This window comes from Ananas comosus, linkage group 18 (genome assembly GCF_001540865.1).
Source record: "Ananas comosus cultivar F153 linkage group 18, ASM154086v1, whole genome shotgun sequence".
NCBI classification, from domain to species: domain Eukaryota; kingdom Viridiplantae; phylum Streptophyta; class Magnoliopsida; order Poales; family Bromeliaceae; genus Ananas; species Ananas comosus.
Window position 1 is genome coordinate 6,755,836 of NC_033638.1, and position 17,012 is coordinate 6,772,847.

Genomic DNA, 17,012 nt, shown 5'->3' on the forward strand with positions numbered 1-17,012 from the left:
CTTGGCTTCTCCAGCAGCGACAAGGGAATTCTCCCTCCGCGTGCGCACGGAGCGCGGCCCCCTCGGCATGAGGCTTCGGACGAGGTCGAGAGCCGCGTCCGGGGAGTGGGGAGCGGGGCGAGGGAGCCCGGCGCGGTCGCACCAGCTGAGGATCGCGTTCCTGATAGCGATGTTGGGGATGAGGAGGGGAGAGGCGGAGGCGGAGGTGGAGAGGTTGAGGGCGTGGGAGAGGCACGGAGGGGTGAAGGCGAGGTCGAGGCACGTGTGGACGCAGCTCCGCTCGCGATCGGCCGTCGCAGGCACAGCGTCACCACCGACGAGTCGCGCACTCCGACCTTGGCGCCCGACCTGCGCCGCCTCTGCTCCTTCGGCGGCCGGAGGCCCCCACTGTTGGCCACCTTCCGTGCGGATCGGGAGAGGGAGGCGGACGCGGAGTCCCTGGGGAAAAGAAAGAAAAAAAGAACGAGAAAAAAAAAAAAAGGAGAGAGAAAAATATATAAGGGTATTTTGGTCAGTTTGCTAAAAAAGTGGACCGAATCTGCAAAAACGAAAAAGGTGGTCCGTTTTTGCAAAAGCCCAAAATAAGTGGATTTTTTATGCAAAAAGGCCTTTAAATTGATATATTTGATTTCAATTGTTGCTACTGAAATTGTACAATGAGGCTCAAGCTATGATAACTGAAATTACACATATATGTGAGGCAGTGAATTGTAACTTTGTAAGGATATAATTTTAGAACAATGCTACAGATATATTTCAAAGTGAAGTGTATATCTTACACCCATTCCATCCTAAGATCATTAATATTTTACCTGTCATAGCATTTTTTTTTTTACTAATAATTACTTAAATTTTTATCAATTTTAAAATAAGGGGTGTAAGATCTTATGCCACGTTTTTTGAATGTATAAAAAAATATTTGTCATAATTTTATTGGTTAGAAACATGAATAATGTGGTGTTACCGTAATATTTTGAAAACGTAACTCTCAACTTAGACGTTACGGACACTGATATGAGATACGGGGCACGACACGATTCGAATACGGCAACTTGACAGCTTTCAAAAAATTCAGACAGGAATGCAGTATGGACACCATTAATAAAATATAATATTATTAATATAATCATATATATATTTATTAAATATAAAATATTAATTTTGGTAAAATATTGTTATATTTCTCCTACGAATAAAGTTAGTAAAATTTTTATTGATAATTTAGACATTTTAAGAAAAAAAAATTTGTACCATACATAATTTATTTATATACGACACGAACACACGAGGCTTATAGAAGTGTCTGTGATACATAGCTCTCAACTCACTTAAGGCATATTTGTTTGTGTGAAAGTGGGGTAGAAGTGAGAGGGAAGTGATTTTTAGTTAAAACTGACTACTATTGTTTGGTTCGCTGTAAAAAAATTACAATCAAAACTCCACTTAACCTGAAACAACATAATTGACTTCGGCCCATTGTGAGCCGAAGTCAACTACGATGAAGGAAGATGAAAAAATAAAATAAAATAATATACTAGGTAAAGATAGTTATATTTTAATATATTTAAGTATGAGATTTAATTGTATGCAAATTTAAATATGATTTTTAAATTGATATATTTGATTTCAATTGTTGCTACTGAAATTGTACAATAAAGCTCAAGCTATGATAACTGAAATTACACATATATGTGAGGCAGTGAATTGTAACTTGTAAGGATATAATTTTAGAACAATGCTACAGATATATTTCAAAGTGAAATGTAAATTTTACATCCATTCCTTCCTAAGATCATTAATATTTTACTTGTCATAGCATTTTTTTTTACTAATAATTACTTAAATTTTTATCAATTTTAAAATAAAGGGTGTAAGATCTTATGCCCCGTTTTTTGAATGTATAAAAAAATATTTGTCATAATTTTATTGGTTAGAGACAAGAATAATGTGGTGTTACCGTAATATTTTGAAAAGGTAACTCTCAACTTAGACGTCACGGACACTGACATGAGGTACGGGGTACGATACGACTCGAATACGGCAACTTGACAGCTTTCAAAAAATTCAGACAGGAATGCAGTATGGACACCATTAATAAAATATAATATTATTAATATAATCATATATATATTTATTAAATATAAAATATTAATTTTGGTAAAATATTGTTATATTTCTCCTACGAATAAAGTTAGTAAAATTTTTATTGATAATTTAGACATTTTAAGAAAAAAAAATTTGTACCATACATAATTTATTTATATACGACACGAACACACGAGGCTTATAGAAGTGTCTGTGATACATAGCTCTCAACTCACTTAAGGCATATTTGTTTGTGTGAAAGTGGGGTAGAAGTGAGAGGGAAGTGATTTTTAGTTAAAACTGACTACTATTGTTTGGTTCGCTGTAAAAAAATTACAATCAAAACTCCACTTAACCTGAAACAACATAATTGACTTCGGCCCATTGTGAGCCGAAGTCAACTACGATGAAGGAAGATGAAAAAATAAAATAAAATAATATACTAGGTAAAGATAGTTATATTTTAATATATTTAAGTATGAGATTTAATTGTATGCAAATTTAAATATGATTTTTAAATTGATATATTTGATTTCAATTGTTGCTACTGAAATTGTACAATAAAGCTCAAGCTATGATAACTGAAATTACACATATATGTGAGGCAGTGAATTGTAACTTGTAAGGATATAATTTTAGAACAATGCTACAGATATATTTCAAAGTGAAATGTAAATTTTACATCCATTCCTTCCTAAGATCATTAATATTTTACTTGTCATAGCATTTTTTTTTACTAATAATTACTTAAATTTTTATCAATTTTAAAATAAAGGGTGTAAGATCTTATGCCCCGTTTTTTGAATGTATAAAAAAATATTTGTCATAATTTTATTGGTTAGAGACAAGAATAATGTGGTGTTACCGTAATATTTTGAAAAGGTAACTCTCAACTTAGACGTCACGGACACTGACATGAGGTACGGGGTACGATACGACTCGAATACGGCAACTTGACAGCTTTCAAAAAATTCAGACAGGAATGCAGTATGGACACCATTAATAAAATATAATATTATTAATATAATCATATATATATTTATTAAATATAAAATATTAATTTTGGTAAAATATTGTTATATTTCTCATACGAATAAAGTTAGTAAAATTTTTATTGATAATTTATATATTTTAAGAAAAAAAATTCTGTACCATACATAATTTATTTATGTACGACACGAACACACGATGCTTATAGAAGTGTCTGTGATACATAGCTCTCAACTCACTTAAGGCATGTTTGTTTGTGTGGAAGTGGGGTGGAAGTGAGAGGGAAGTGATTTTTAGTTAAAACTGACTACTTCTATTGTTTGGTTCGCCGTCAAAAAATTACAATCAAAACTTCAGTTAACCTGAAACAGCATAATTGACTTCGGCCCATTGTAGGCCGAAGTCAATTACGATGAAGGAAGATGAAAAAATAAAATAAAATAATATACTAGGTAAAGATAGTTATATTTTAATATATTTAATTATGCTACTAGTTATTCTTTTATTCATTTGGCATATTTAAAATATGATAAAATTTGATTAGTTAAGTTTTAATATTTTTTTTATTTAGTTTGTACAAATAAAATATAATAAAAATTGATTAATTAAGTATTAATATTTTTTATTTTATAACTTTATTGTTGTATAACTCGAATTTATGTATAAAAAAATAATTTAGTTGCTTTAAATTAAATTTAATTATATAAGAATATAATTATANACGCGGGCGGGGCTGGGCCAAGTGTTTAAATTGAACACGGTGAACCATTCACCGTGTTCAATACAAAATTTTTGTATTGGACACGGTGAATGGTTCACCGTGTCCAATACAAAATGGCTAAGTGGGATATATTTGTATTGGACACGGTGAATCATTCACCGTGTCCAATACAAATAATTGGACACGGTGAATGGTTCACCGTGTCCAATACAAACACCCACAACTTAGCCATTTTTGGCTAAGTCGGATGTATTTGTATTGGACACGGTGAACCATTCACCGTGTCCAATACAAAAATCTTGTATTGAACACGGTGAATGGTTCACCGTGTTCAACTTATACAATTGGCCCAGTTCCGCCCGCGTGGCGCTGACGTGGCGCTGACGGGGCGGGGCCAGGGCCATTTTTGCAAATAATTTTTACACAGGGCTATTTTCGAAAATAAAATTTTTTATGGGGCTATTTGCAAAAAAAGTCCATAGCAAAATTAATAAAACTTTACTTACATAACTACAAAACAGACAGCGGAGAAAAAATAATTTTCACCTAAACTCCACTTCAACCTAAACTCCCCTTCAACCCAATATCAAACCCAATATCAAATTTCAGTGAAACAATGGGGCAGAGTTTCACGTGCGTCGCACGTGCTGAGCGCAAACAACTGGGGTCGGAAACCCTAATCCCGCCGCTCTCGTCTCCTCCCCGCTATATAATACTTTGGGCCGCCATTGTTGTTGCTCTAGAACTCGCTAGGACGACGACGATGATTTCGCCCAATTTTTTATTTATTTCTTTTTTTAGAAAAAAAAAACAACGATGTTCTTGGAACAGTAATCGATCTCTTCTCTACTTCGCCTATTTTTTTTTATTATCTTTTGTTTTTTATTTTTTTTTGGCAAATTTATCCGGTGATTAGTCGCGCATATACACACTGTTGTTTACAAGTTATTCGATCGATTTATACATGCTATTTATGATCTGATTTTGGGCATATTATCTTCTTCTTTCCTACCGACTGAGCCTGTGATGATGAAGCATGACATGAGCCACGAAGATAATTGTTGCGCATCAGGTGTTCGTATAGCCTGAGTCTTCGTCGGCGGAGATTAATGTGCCAAAATGCTAATCTGAGGCTCGGCTTTCGCACGCGCGCTTGATTGTACTTATTTTTTTTTTTTTCAATAGGGATTATTTTAATAGATAGATTCATTAGTAGTGATTAATGGTAGTAATGGTGGTAGGTATTCTTGAAGATCATCACTCGGTGGTGGGATTATTCGACATCCTAAAATGGTTGCGTCTATTTTGGGCATCTTCAAAAGTTTTTGATGAAGATCAAAGACAATTTGAGAGAACTCGCACTGATACCATGCAAAGAAAAAATTTATTATTTACCAAAACTTTGCTCTTATCTGCAATTTTCAGAATTAGGGCTTCTATTTTTTAATAGGAGAGGTTTTCGCCGTTTCTGGACCACATCATTTCTCGCGGTGGATTATTGATGGATCAAATTACCAGCCTAAAATATTTGAACTTATTATTATTAAAGTATGGTTTAGACTGTGACATTTTCGTTAGGTCCAAACTTATACGTTATCTCGCATATTTCGATTAGCATTCAGTTCTAATATCAAATGTAATAATTCAATTCGCTAGCAAAAATAATTTATCGGATCTAAATCACTGTCGAAAATACTTGAATCCAGTTCTAAATCAGGTTCATAATTTTCTCAGCGGTTATATATTTTTAACAAAAGCATAAAGAACTTATCGGACCATTTAATTTGACTATCCAACCTTCTAAAAATTTTGATTCTACTATTTAATTTTTTAATTTGTTTGATTTGAATCAGTGAAAAGCAACTTGAATCAGTAATTTTGAAAGATTGAATAATAAAATCAAAATTTTAAAAAGTTGGATAGCTGATTCAAAATGATGCATAATTCACGCAAGTTACATATGTTTTTTAAAATAAACAACAGAGACAATCCAAATCCAAATCCAAATACTAGTGAATTTGATGTTTCACAACCAATTTCTGATCACATAGCTTAAATTAAACATTTTGATAAAAAAAAAAACCACTCCTGATACTTGAGTAGCAACATGTCAACGAAAAACAAAAGCATCTGACTAGCAGAATGAAACAAGATAATCAAATCCAGGAAAGAGAAATTAAAGCTTCAAATTGCAATCCTAGGAATAGATGAAGGAATTGAAAAAGAGGTTTGAGTATTCCCCTCCAACATCCTGAATGTCAAAACAGAACAAAAGCTTCTCAGAACACGCGATACGGCTTGCCCATAGTGCTCTTCAGGTACAAGCATCTCACCTGCATTATAAAAGGCAAAGTTAAAGAGCTTATACATGTCCACTGAAGAACTTGCTCACACGGCACAACACAGTTCACACGGCTCAAAGCACGGTGGTTCGCAGATTTGATTTAAGTTATTCAAAACACCATGTTTTAATCAACCATACCCTTGGTCTGCGTAAAATACTTTTTTGTTCATTCATGGCATTAGTAGAAAATTTGCGACATATTGACAAAATCTATGGGCACAAATCACGTGTAGCACATTATGACAAAGGGATGGCAAAAGCACATGAGATTATTTGGGCATATTGCTAAATTTTTGTTTCCTGACCTATCAGAATGAAATATATGTGGGAAAAATAGGCAAAAATGAACATGATAGCACACCCGTGTGGCAAAGAATTTTACTGAATAACGAGATACATAAGGATGAAGATCAACTATAAATGGTTTGGACATATGTATTGTTTAAGCTAATTGGCAACATCGCTGACCCAATTATCAAACTACACAATGAGATAGCAGAAAAGAATGGTTTTTAGGCTCTATAATTCAGAAACCTGGAAGTGCTAATATTGGAGTGAACCTCGAGTTTTATGTCAGATTAGTAATTCACTCTGCTAGCTCCTTTTGTTTTCTTTTGCCCCATAAACAACTTTTAATTTGAGTAATCAACTTCCCAAAAATGTAACGACGTAAAATATGTTTCAATAATCCTAATTTAAGCTAACATCAGCAGGTAGAGAAACTAGCAGCAATTACAAGGAACTATGGAAAAAAACGAAGCTCAACTTACGTTTTGCCAATTCTTTTTCAACAGAGAGACCAGAAAGTTGACACTGAGTTGCACATTTTGCTGAATCTGTTTCTCCTCCATTCCGCAATTCCCAACAGCAACTCCCATGCAAAGAACCTTCTTCAGTTGAAACTTCACCGTTGCTTTGGTCTCATTAACTTTGGCCTCTAAGGATTCCTGATGTGTGACCAATGTGGGGAATTTGCCTGTGTTCGAATGATATATACAAATCAGAGACAATACCACAATGATGGAAACAGTTGAATTGCACCTATCAAAGATATCTTTTAAGAAAAGAAGCCACTAGTTCACTTATTTAATAAGCTATTCATCACTAAGGCACTGTTTATAACGTTGTAATTCATATATATATATAGGCTGGGGCTACTATACTCTTATGAGTATAGACCCCCTTATACTCATAAATTTTTAACCGTTGATTGATGAGATGTGTGGTTAGGATGATGGTGGTCCCCACTTAAAATGATAGTGGTCCTTTAGGATTGAGTGGGTAGTTGGTTGAATAGTATGATCTAACGGATGAAAATGATTAATGGAATAAATCTAAGGGTCGAAAACTTATGAGTATAAGGGAGCCAATACTCATAAAAGTATAGTAACCGGACTCATATATATATATATATATATAGAGCTAGGCTACTATACTATCCATAGTACCGAGCTCTGGTACTATAGTGTTGGTTTTCGATCTTAGGGCGTTCAAATCAACGATCCACACCGTTAAAACTGATCTAGGGTATTTAAAGTTTCTAGAAATAAAATTTTATATTTTTTCGACATAGTTTATTTTATGATCAAACTATTTCAAAATTGTCAATTTTCAATGGCTATTATGACGAGTTTGGAGTTTAACGGTGTAGAAGAATCTAAATTTCTTCAAATTTTGATAGAAAATACTTTAAACTATATAGATTAAGGTTAACGTTCTTGATCTTAAATTTAAAAGTTCTATGCTCAAATTTTAAAGATTATTCAATTTCCACCGTCCATTTTGATATAATTTATTTATTAAGTAAACGATATCGAAAAAAACTAAAATTTTATTCCTAAGAAATTCATATACCCTAGATCATATTTAACGGTGTGGATCGTTGATTTGAACGCCCTAAGATCGAAAACAAACACTATAGTACCGGAGCTCGGTACTATAGATAGTATAGTAGCCTAATTCTATATATATATATATATATATATATATATATATACAGAACAAATAACAAGTATTGATATGAAAATAAAGCTTCCAAAGAAGATACAGTAAGTATCTTCACACAACATATTCCTCAACTACATTGTCAAGTACCACTCAACATAAAAGAGCAAGATCTGCAATGCAATATAAAGAGCATCTAATGTTAGGAAAGAGAAAAGTCTGCACAAACACTAGCTAAGTTATAAAAAGAATGAGCATGAGAATGAAGTTCTTGCCTGCCTTGTTGAGTCCAGGACCAAGAAGTCGAGGAATCTGCTTAATTATAGCCTCGGATGCTAGGAAAGCATGATATTTCTTGGCAAGCTTCTTCACTAACTTCTTATTTTTGTTCATCTTTTTGAGCCCTTCAACATCCATGTAGTCCAACCCAATTTTTTCAGCCTGCATAATAAAACATTTGAAATTGGTCCTAAAATCATGAGCAGATGATGCTATTTTCCATTAAATATTTCTAGAAGGTAAAATTTCATTGGCAGTCCTCGACCATTTAGCATAGCTTCAGTTAGCCCCCAAACTTTCAGATTGTATAATCGGGCATTTACAAAATTGCATTCTGGAGCAAAATTATGCATTTTTTTAGGTTCCTTCATCAAATTGAACAGCAATATCCATGTAATTGTCATCCAACTACCACAAAAGCGACTTACGGATTTCTCATATGGTAATTACAAGGGCATTTTCATTCAGTTCAAATAGGATTTTAATGGAAAAGGGTAAGATAGTAATGGAGTGCAAAGTTTAGGGACTTGATTGTAACAATATAAAGAATTTGGGAAACAAACTGAAACCTTCAAAAACAGTTAGTAGGGACCATCTGGTGCAATTTACCTTTACTTCCAGCAATATAACTGTGTCATGATTAGCTATTGATAAGACATAGAAAATATAGACTTTAATTATAAATCATGCTTTCTACATATGAGATGTACGAATATGACATCCGAAATAAATTAGCATGAAGATAATCGCAAGCCATATACCTCTTCCACGTGCTGAGCATCGCCAAGCATGCAAACCTTCATCTTTGGGCGTGGGATATGAGGCAACTTCACAGAGCCGCTGAACCGCTTATCCTTCTGAGGGTCATAGTTTTTTAGCCCAATCTGCAACTCAACAGTCTCTGTGAACTTGCGCTTCTTCTCTCGAGAATCACCAACAACCTGAGAGATGGCCTCTTTCAGCGCATCACTCTGCAACTTGCTGTAAAAGGGAAAACAGAAGAGAGAATATGAATATTAGCCATAATGACACACCACATTAACTGCAAACAAATGATTTCACTTCATACTGCTCTGGACGTCATGCAACAGTATGTTTAGTTCAATTGAAGTGGTGTACATCAGAAACATCACAGTCACTCTTTAAGATAAATACAAATAAAATAATTATAATTAATTACTCTTTATTTTATCTTCTATTAACTGTGGAATATAGAAAAACACGGCAGCCAAAACGAAATTAGCACTAAAGTGTATCCCTAAAATATGAAATGAAAAGGGGCAACAACTTCACTAACCAAAGTATTCACAAATTTTGAATGCAGATATGCACGATGAGCACAATTTACAATTGCCACTTTTTGCACCAAATAAAAATCAACATTTTTTACTTCACTAGGATGTTACATTTATGTCCTTATAAAATATAGACCAACAAAATACATTCCATGAATTGCATATGCAACGCACAATGGAGAAAGCACAATAAGCACAATTTTCAATTGCCACTTTTTTCACCAAACAGAAATCGACATTGTTCTTCACCAGGACATTCCATTCGTATAAGCCAAAAAAAAATGTACTCTATGAATTGCATATGTAATCCGTAATGCAGATATACAACTTTTTCACCAAAAGAAAAGGGCATTTTTTGCTTCACCAGGACGTTCCAACCGTATAAACCAACAATACATATTCCACGAATTGCATATTCAATCAGCAAGTCGAATTTTGCCCATCACTGCAGTGAACCCCATAATCCATGGAAGCTCATCAAATCATATCAGATATCTAATCAATATAATTACAAATCAGTAATATTTAGCAAACCAACCCATTTTGATCAAAACCTGAGAACTCCATTCTCCGATCACTACTACCATCCATCACAATAAGATCAGGTTATAATAAAAACTATGAAATCTCCTTTTTTTCACTCAAATTATATCGATAAGCCGCCAAAAATTAACAAACAACGATATGCATTTAGATCAACATTGCATTGAAAAAAAAAATTCCTATAAACAATAAACTATGCACATCGAATGCATATAAAGAATAACACAAGAAAAATTATAAAAAAGAAATTGACATAAAATTATACTAAAAATATACCAAAAAAATATGATACCTCATGATTCTTCTCCTCTGTGGAAGATATTTCCCCTACTTCTCTTTTGCCTTCAAATTCAAATGAAAAAATGATGCACAAAGTATATGAGATGTAATTCCAAACGGAGAATTTAACAGAAAAAATCAACAAAAAAAAAACAGTAAAAGAGAGGGAAAAAGGTATTGGAAACAAGTGATTAAACAAAAATCAATAACAAATCATCAAAAACATATATATCAGAGATTAATCAATCGCATACCTGGGAGGAGAGAAACCCTAATCTACGGAAGAGGGTTTTACGAGGCGGCTACGGCGAAAGATATAGCAAAAAACCCTAGCAATCAACGGAAATCTAAAATTACCAAATAGTCCATAGTCTTTTCCTCAATACCGCATATATCCTTTTCTCTTTTTTATATTTTATTTAGCCATTTTGCAGGAAAATATTCTTTAGTTTTAATTTTGCAGTTTAGTCCTTTCTTTTGGCTGTTTAAAACTTTTTACCACAAATTTTGGAAGTAGGTTATCAGATAAATTATAACCGAATCAATCCAAATCAGTTTGAGATAATCGAAACCAAAACCAAATTGATGGCATAATGAGTCAAAGAAATTTTTAGTTTGGTTTATGTTTGATTTGTTTGTTTAAATACTAGAAGTTTTTTTTAAAAAAAAAAAGAAACGTAGGAAGCTATGTTTTTCGTTTATTTTTTCATTTATTTTTTAAAGTAAACTTACCTAGAAATATATAACAACTAGGCATCAAACTTGAAATATCAGGTATTAAACGTCGAGCTCTTAACCAACTATCTCAAAAGTACGTGCTAATAAGAATAACTCATTCATTGCACTTAAGAGTACTCAGACACAGCGCTTCACAGATTTCAACCTCACTCAACACATCTATTAACTTATATGAATCCCCAATAATTTTTGCTATGTGGCAAGTTGTCCTTCACCCTCACCAGCATTTGACCCTCCGCATTTCCTTCATCAAACTTTTAATTAATGCATTTAATTAATTCATCTAAATATTTTCACTACCAAACTTTTAATTAATGTATTTAAATAGTTTCGCTATAATCTACAATTTTCACTTCTCTCTCCAATTAATTTGTTATAATCTTTCTCCTTTCCTACACCAGACTTCTAATTAATGCATCCAAACCATCCGCTACCATTTATAATCCGCATCTTTTCATCTCCAATTAATTTATCAATTTTCTCTCCCTCATTTTTTTCTATACACCGTCGCCTCTCTCCCTCCCTTTTTTTTGAGAGATAGGTAGCACGCTACCCGCTTCGTTTATTTCATTTAGAAATAAACTTAGCTGGAAATATGAATCAACTAGGATTCGAACTTGGGTCTCGGGTACCAACCACCAAACCCTTTGTCACTTTCTCACTAATGCGTGCCTATCTCCCCTCTCGGCCGCAGGTGAAGGGATCGTCGTTATCTTTATTATCATCATCCTCGGAGAATGCGTCATCATTTGATGTTCCCTTATTATTAATTACTCCTATAGTTTTTACCCGCCGCAAAGTGGAGACTCCTTCACTGGTTTGTGTATTAAATCTTTTGTTGGGTCTTTTACCGTTGGATCGATTATGGGCTGCAGTCCTAATTAACTTATTAAGTTGAACCCAACTTAACTCAATAGTCTTCTAAGTTATTGTCGTGTGACAGTAGGATCTATTTTAGCCAATAATAAAATACATGCTGGTAAAAAGGATACATCAATTGCACTTAAGAACTCAGTCACAATGCTTAGCAGGTTTCGACCTGATTCAATTCATCTGAATGTTAGATTTATTATTGGATTTCTTACCGTTGAATTTATTGTAGACCATAACTCCATTCAACTTATTGGGTTGAGTTCAACTCAACTTAATAGATTTCTGAGTCTATTATTACAAGACAGAAAGTTGAACTTATTTAAACTGATTAAAAATAGCCAACGCTAAGTGCGGATCAATTTGGTTTTTGGTATAGGGAGAGAGAGAGAGATAGAGGTTAGAGTATTTTTAGAAGCAAACTTAGGAGTTTATTTCTATATCGTTGCTGTTGATGGGGAATAATAAAATTTGCACATTCAAAATATGATTTAAGCTATTTAAATTTTTAAAATATTATTTGTCTAGTAATCAAATAGACTCAAAATCACTTTATATTAATCATTAAAATTTATTAATTTTAAGACAACTCACATACTAGATAAATAAGATCATAAAATTATAAAATTCGAACCCTAAAAAGTTCATAGAGCCCGTATCAAGTTCAAATTGCTTACGTATACAAAATATTCGCTCTCATTTCAGTTTTTGGATCATAAAATCAAATTGTAGCTTGCCATGTGAGAATGTTTCTAATCCAATCAAATCAGTTACAGCCAAAAATTGAACCAAATCAAACTAAAAAATTATGGATTTGGTTTACTGTAGTTTTTCTCTTTTTTTTCTTTCTTTTTTTTTCTTTTTTTTTTCTTGTACCATGCTCACCCACACACCTATGCACTGGATCATCAGGCTTTACATATTACTCTTCTATAATTAATAATGTGAATCCATTTACAGATTGGCTTATAGATAAAGCAGTGTGGCATTTTTAGATTCTCACATTGAAAAATAAATTGATGTAGAATAATAATTTAAAGAGCAGAGAATTAACATGCACTATTACCTTGAAATTTAAATGTGTTAGAACAAATACCGCAATAAAAATCTGATTGTGATTTAAATCTAACTAAATTTTATTATGAAAATAAATAAATACAACTTACAGATAATTGCTAAATCCAAATAGAAAATTTGATCCGGAAGCGTGCGAGGCACTGCCCTAAGGCGTATTCCCGTCCTTACGTGCGAGATTAACCAGGAACAACACCCCAAGGTACGACCGGAATTCCTCTTTCTGTGAGCACGATCGTGAAGGAGGTTGACAAAGACTCTTTTAACATCCGATGACTAAAAGGATTAAGAAATTGAATAGAATAGAGATTAAAAATACTTCTTTCTCTTTTTCTTCTCACTCTCCAATGTTCATATCATATGAACAGTGCAAAAGGCATTATATATAGGGACTTGAGAAAAGAATGTTAGAGACCCACTCCTTTAATCCGTATGTTCCGACTTATTAATTGAAATAGTAAATAATAATAATAATAAAAGCTAATAAATGAGAATAAAAGGGTTAATAAATAAAATAATAATAATTAGGAAATTTTGGATTTTTTCTCCAATAAAATGCTCGAATTTTTGCGTTGTATGGATGATTCTAATATAAGTAAGTTACATTCTTGGTCACCAAGAGTCAGTTTGGAAATTCTCTTGTTTGTTTCACAGATTACGGAGAGATATAAAGTGGTTCTTAACCTTAGATTCTCACTTTTGTTACTTGGTTTGCCGTAACTTTACCTTCATAGAACTAATTCTCAAAATACTGTAGTTATTTTCGTCCCATTCCAGGCTGAAGTCAATTACGAAAAAATAACAGAGTGAGAAAAAAAAAAATAGGAAACTTCAACTTTTACGTCATTTACTTCGTTTTTCTCAAACAAATAGCAAAGCTGAAAAAACTTCAGCTTTTGTTTTATTTATTTCTTTTTTCTCAAATAAACAACAAAACTGAAAAAATTTCAGCTTCATAATTATAAAAATAAAGAGCAAAACTGTGGCATTCCAATAGTCTCGCATTGAATAATATGAAAGAATATATATATATATATATATATATATATATAAAACTAGCTTTCTCGAAACCATAAGAAAGAAAAATTGGAAAAGGGGGGTTTTTCATGGATTTTTTTTTTTCTGAAAACTAATTTTTCATGCTTTTCTGAGGAACCAAACACCTAAACGAATAGAAACTACTTTTTCAGCCAAAAAACTATTTTCTAAAACTTTTTCCGAGAAATCAAAGAATAACTAATTTTTATTTTTTTTCTCCCTCCTAATTAACTTCTTTCTGGGTTGAGAAAAATTTGTATTTACAATAAACTACACAACGAAACTAAATATTTATGGCCGAAAGTAAATTCACTCGGTCATTTTTATTCACATTCAGTGAAACAAACATGCCCTGAAAGATGCGCGCGCGAGAGAATCCTCTATAATACAATACCCACAAGTAATTAAAGTTCCAAAGTTTTGGGTTATCAAATTGGTGAAGCAAAATAGATCTAGAGATATTGAAAATTGAAATCACCACGCTTTCACTAGCTATCGTATTCCCCTAAGCTTGGTAGTTCAAATGGGTTGAAAAAGTGTAGGCTAGTTTGAAATAGAGCCCTAAAATTGTTTTTTTTTTAAAAAAAAATTTCCAATGATGTTTAATTTCTTAACTTTTATTGGTTTTAGTTTTAGTGATTTTCACCATACGGATTGGTAATTTCGTTAAACTTGTTGGTAATTTTTAGTTCATACTTAATTCCTTAACTATATTACCTGGATTTTAATTTGAAAAATTTGCGAGTTCGCATCAATAGCTTATCACTGGCTTATTAATAGAATTTCTTATTCATTTGATGGAAATTACGAAGATTGAAAGAAACAAAAGTTAGCGGAGATTAATAATAATAATAATAATAATAATAATAAGTTAAATGGATTAATTACACCAATGGTCCCTAACCTTTACACTGTTTTTCAATTTGGTCCCCAACCTTTTTTTTTTTGCAATCAAATTCCTAATCTTTTGATTTCATTTCAATTAAGTCCCAGCCGTTAGATAGCTGTTAAAATTGACGAAAAATGTCACGTCAGCACTATATCAGTGCCACAGAGGCGCCATGTCAGCGCCACGGTGGCGCTGTGTCAGTGGATTACAAAAGAAAAAAGGTTATGGACCAAATTGAAAAACGGTGCAAAGGTTGAGGACCAATGGTGTAATTAATCCATTAAATTTATAAATTCAAAAAAAATTTAAATTTTGATTTTGGATTCAAATTTAAATTGGAATTCAAATTCCGATTTTGTATTTAATTTTAAATTCAAATTCACATCTCGAATTCTAAATTCTAATTTAATTTCAAACTTCGATTTGAAATTTCAAATTCAAAATGTGAATTTGAATTCGAAGTTTAAATTCAAATTTAGAATTGAAATCAAATATTAAATTCAAATTTAAATTTTGAATTCAAATTTAAAATTAAAAATCAAATTTTTGAATATGATTTTAAATTTAAATTCAGATTTTAGGACATAATTGTAATAAAATCAAAAGGTTAGGGACTCAAATAAAAAAAAAAGATTGGGGACCCAAGTGAAAATTAGTGCGAAGGTTGGAGACTACCGGTGTAATTAACCCAAAAGACACCAACGTGGCGCCTACGTGTCAGTTTCTGTCGAGTGTGACGGAATTATAGACGGTTGGCCCTAATTGAAATATTTTATTACAATTGGGAACTCAATTGACAAAAAAAAAGATTAGAAACCTAGTTGAAAATTTGGAAAAAGGTTGGGGACTAATGGTGTAATTTACCCAAGTTAAAATACAGAAAATCTTTCTTTAAATATCTTTTTTTTTATCTTTCTTTTCTGATTTTCAAAACCTATATTTTACTCTTTAAAAATTTTGTAAATATTTTCAGAAGGTTACGTCATTAACGGAGAGTACGAAATAACCAAATTACTCTTACTTATTTTATAAGTAAATATATATATATATATTAAATATATTTTTGTTATTTTTAAGCGTATTTTCGATATAAATTATAAGAAATAGACAAAATAGTAACAGAATCCCGTCGGAGGGGAGCTAAATATATCAAATTAAAATTTTAAGGGAGTTTTGAAAGTTATAGGAAAAAAAAATTAAAAAAGCAGATATTTACCGAAAAATTTTCTGTATTTTAGCAAAAAAAAAAAAAAGCTAAATTATATAAAACTCCCCTATCAAAATTCGATTTTTCACTTTCCCTCCCTGTCATTTAAAAACCTACGTTTTGCCTCATTGTAAAATGAAAAATGTTCACAGGGTGTAAGGTGTAAATTATGATGACAAAATGACAATTTTGCCCCTCACTATTTTTGGCGCACAGAAGAGAAGACTGAAGGCATTTTTGGTATAAAAAAATATATATAATAATATTTTATAAACGGAACCATAACAGATCACTAACGGCAGGAGGTGAGGTGAATATTTTTCATTTTACAATGGGGCAAAGTATAAGTTTTTAAATGACAGAGGAGAAAAGCGAAAAATCGGATTTTGACAGGAAAATTTTCTATGATTTGGCCCCAAAAAAAATAAAAATGAAGATTAATTTGAGACCTACATGGGAATATTTGTCTGCAACAACCATGTGATTGTTTGAATGATGGGAAACACAATGGTAGCTAGAACTCCGCTCAAACATCATACATCAGTTAGAATCCAAATCGTCACCTAATTAATTAAACTATAAAATTTCATGATGCTTATGACAGATGCACAGTAATAGCACCCAAAGAATTAAATTGGTTGTTTATATAATTATAAACTATTCATAGAGTAATTAATTTGTGGTTAGTTTGGTTTTTTTTTTTCCCAATATTTTTT

At 32.4% G+C, this 17,012-nt stretch overlaps 1 protein-coding gene across 1 annotated transcript; it reads right to left on the minus strand.

Moving 5' to 3' along the window:
• LOC109724147 (60S ribosomal protein L10a-like) lies at positions 5,833-10,826 on the minus strand. The gene is made up of 6 exons (XM_020252862.1): positions 10,735-10,826; positions 10,494-10,543; positions 9,125-9,344; positions 8,360-8,525; positions 6,911-7,116; positions 5,833-6,129 (listed from the first exon to the last, which is right to left on the minus strand). The coding sequence occupies exons 2-6, from the start codon at positions 10,496-10,498 to the stop codon at positions 6,076-6,078; spliced, it is 651 nt and encodes a 216-aa protein (XP_020108451.1). The 5' UTR covers positions 10,499-10,543; positions 10,735-10,826; the 3' UTR covers positions 5,833-6,075.

What these genes read in the sequence shown, in the direction of transcription:
- LOC109724147 (XM_020252862.1), bottom strand. An exon ending in ATGCTCAGCACGTGGAAGAG is followed by an intron (nt 8,526 to 9,124) that starts GTATATGGCTTG and finishes TTTATTATGCAG; the next exon opens with GCTGAAAAAATTGGGTTGGA. An exon ending in TCCTGGACTCAACAAGGCAG is followed by an intron (nt 7,117 to 8,359) that starts GCAAGAACTTCA and finishes ATTCGAACACAG; the next exon opens with GCAAATTCCCCACATTGGTC.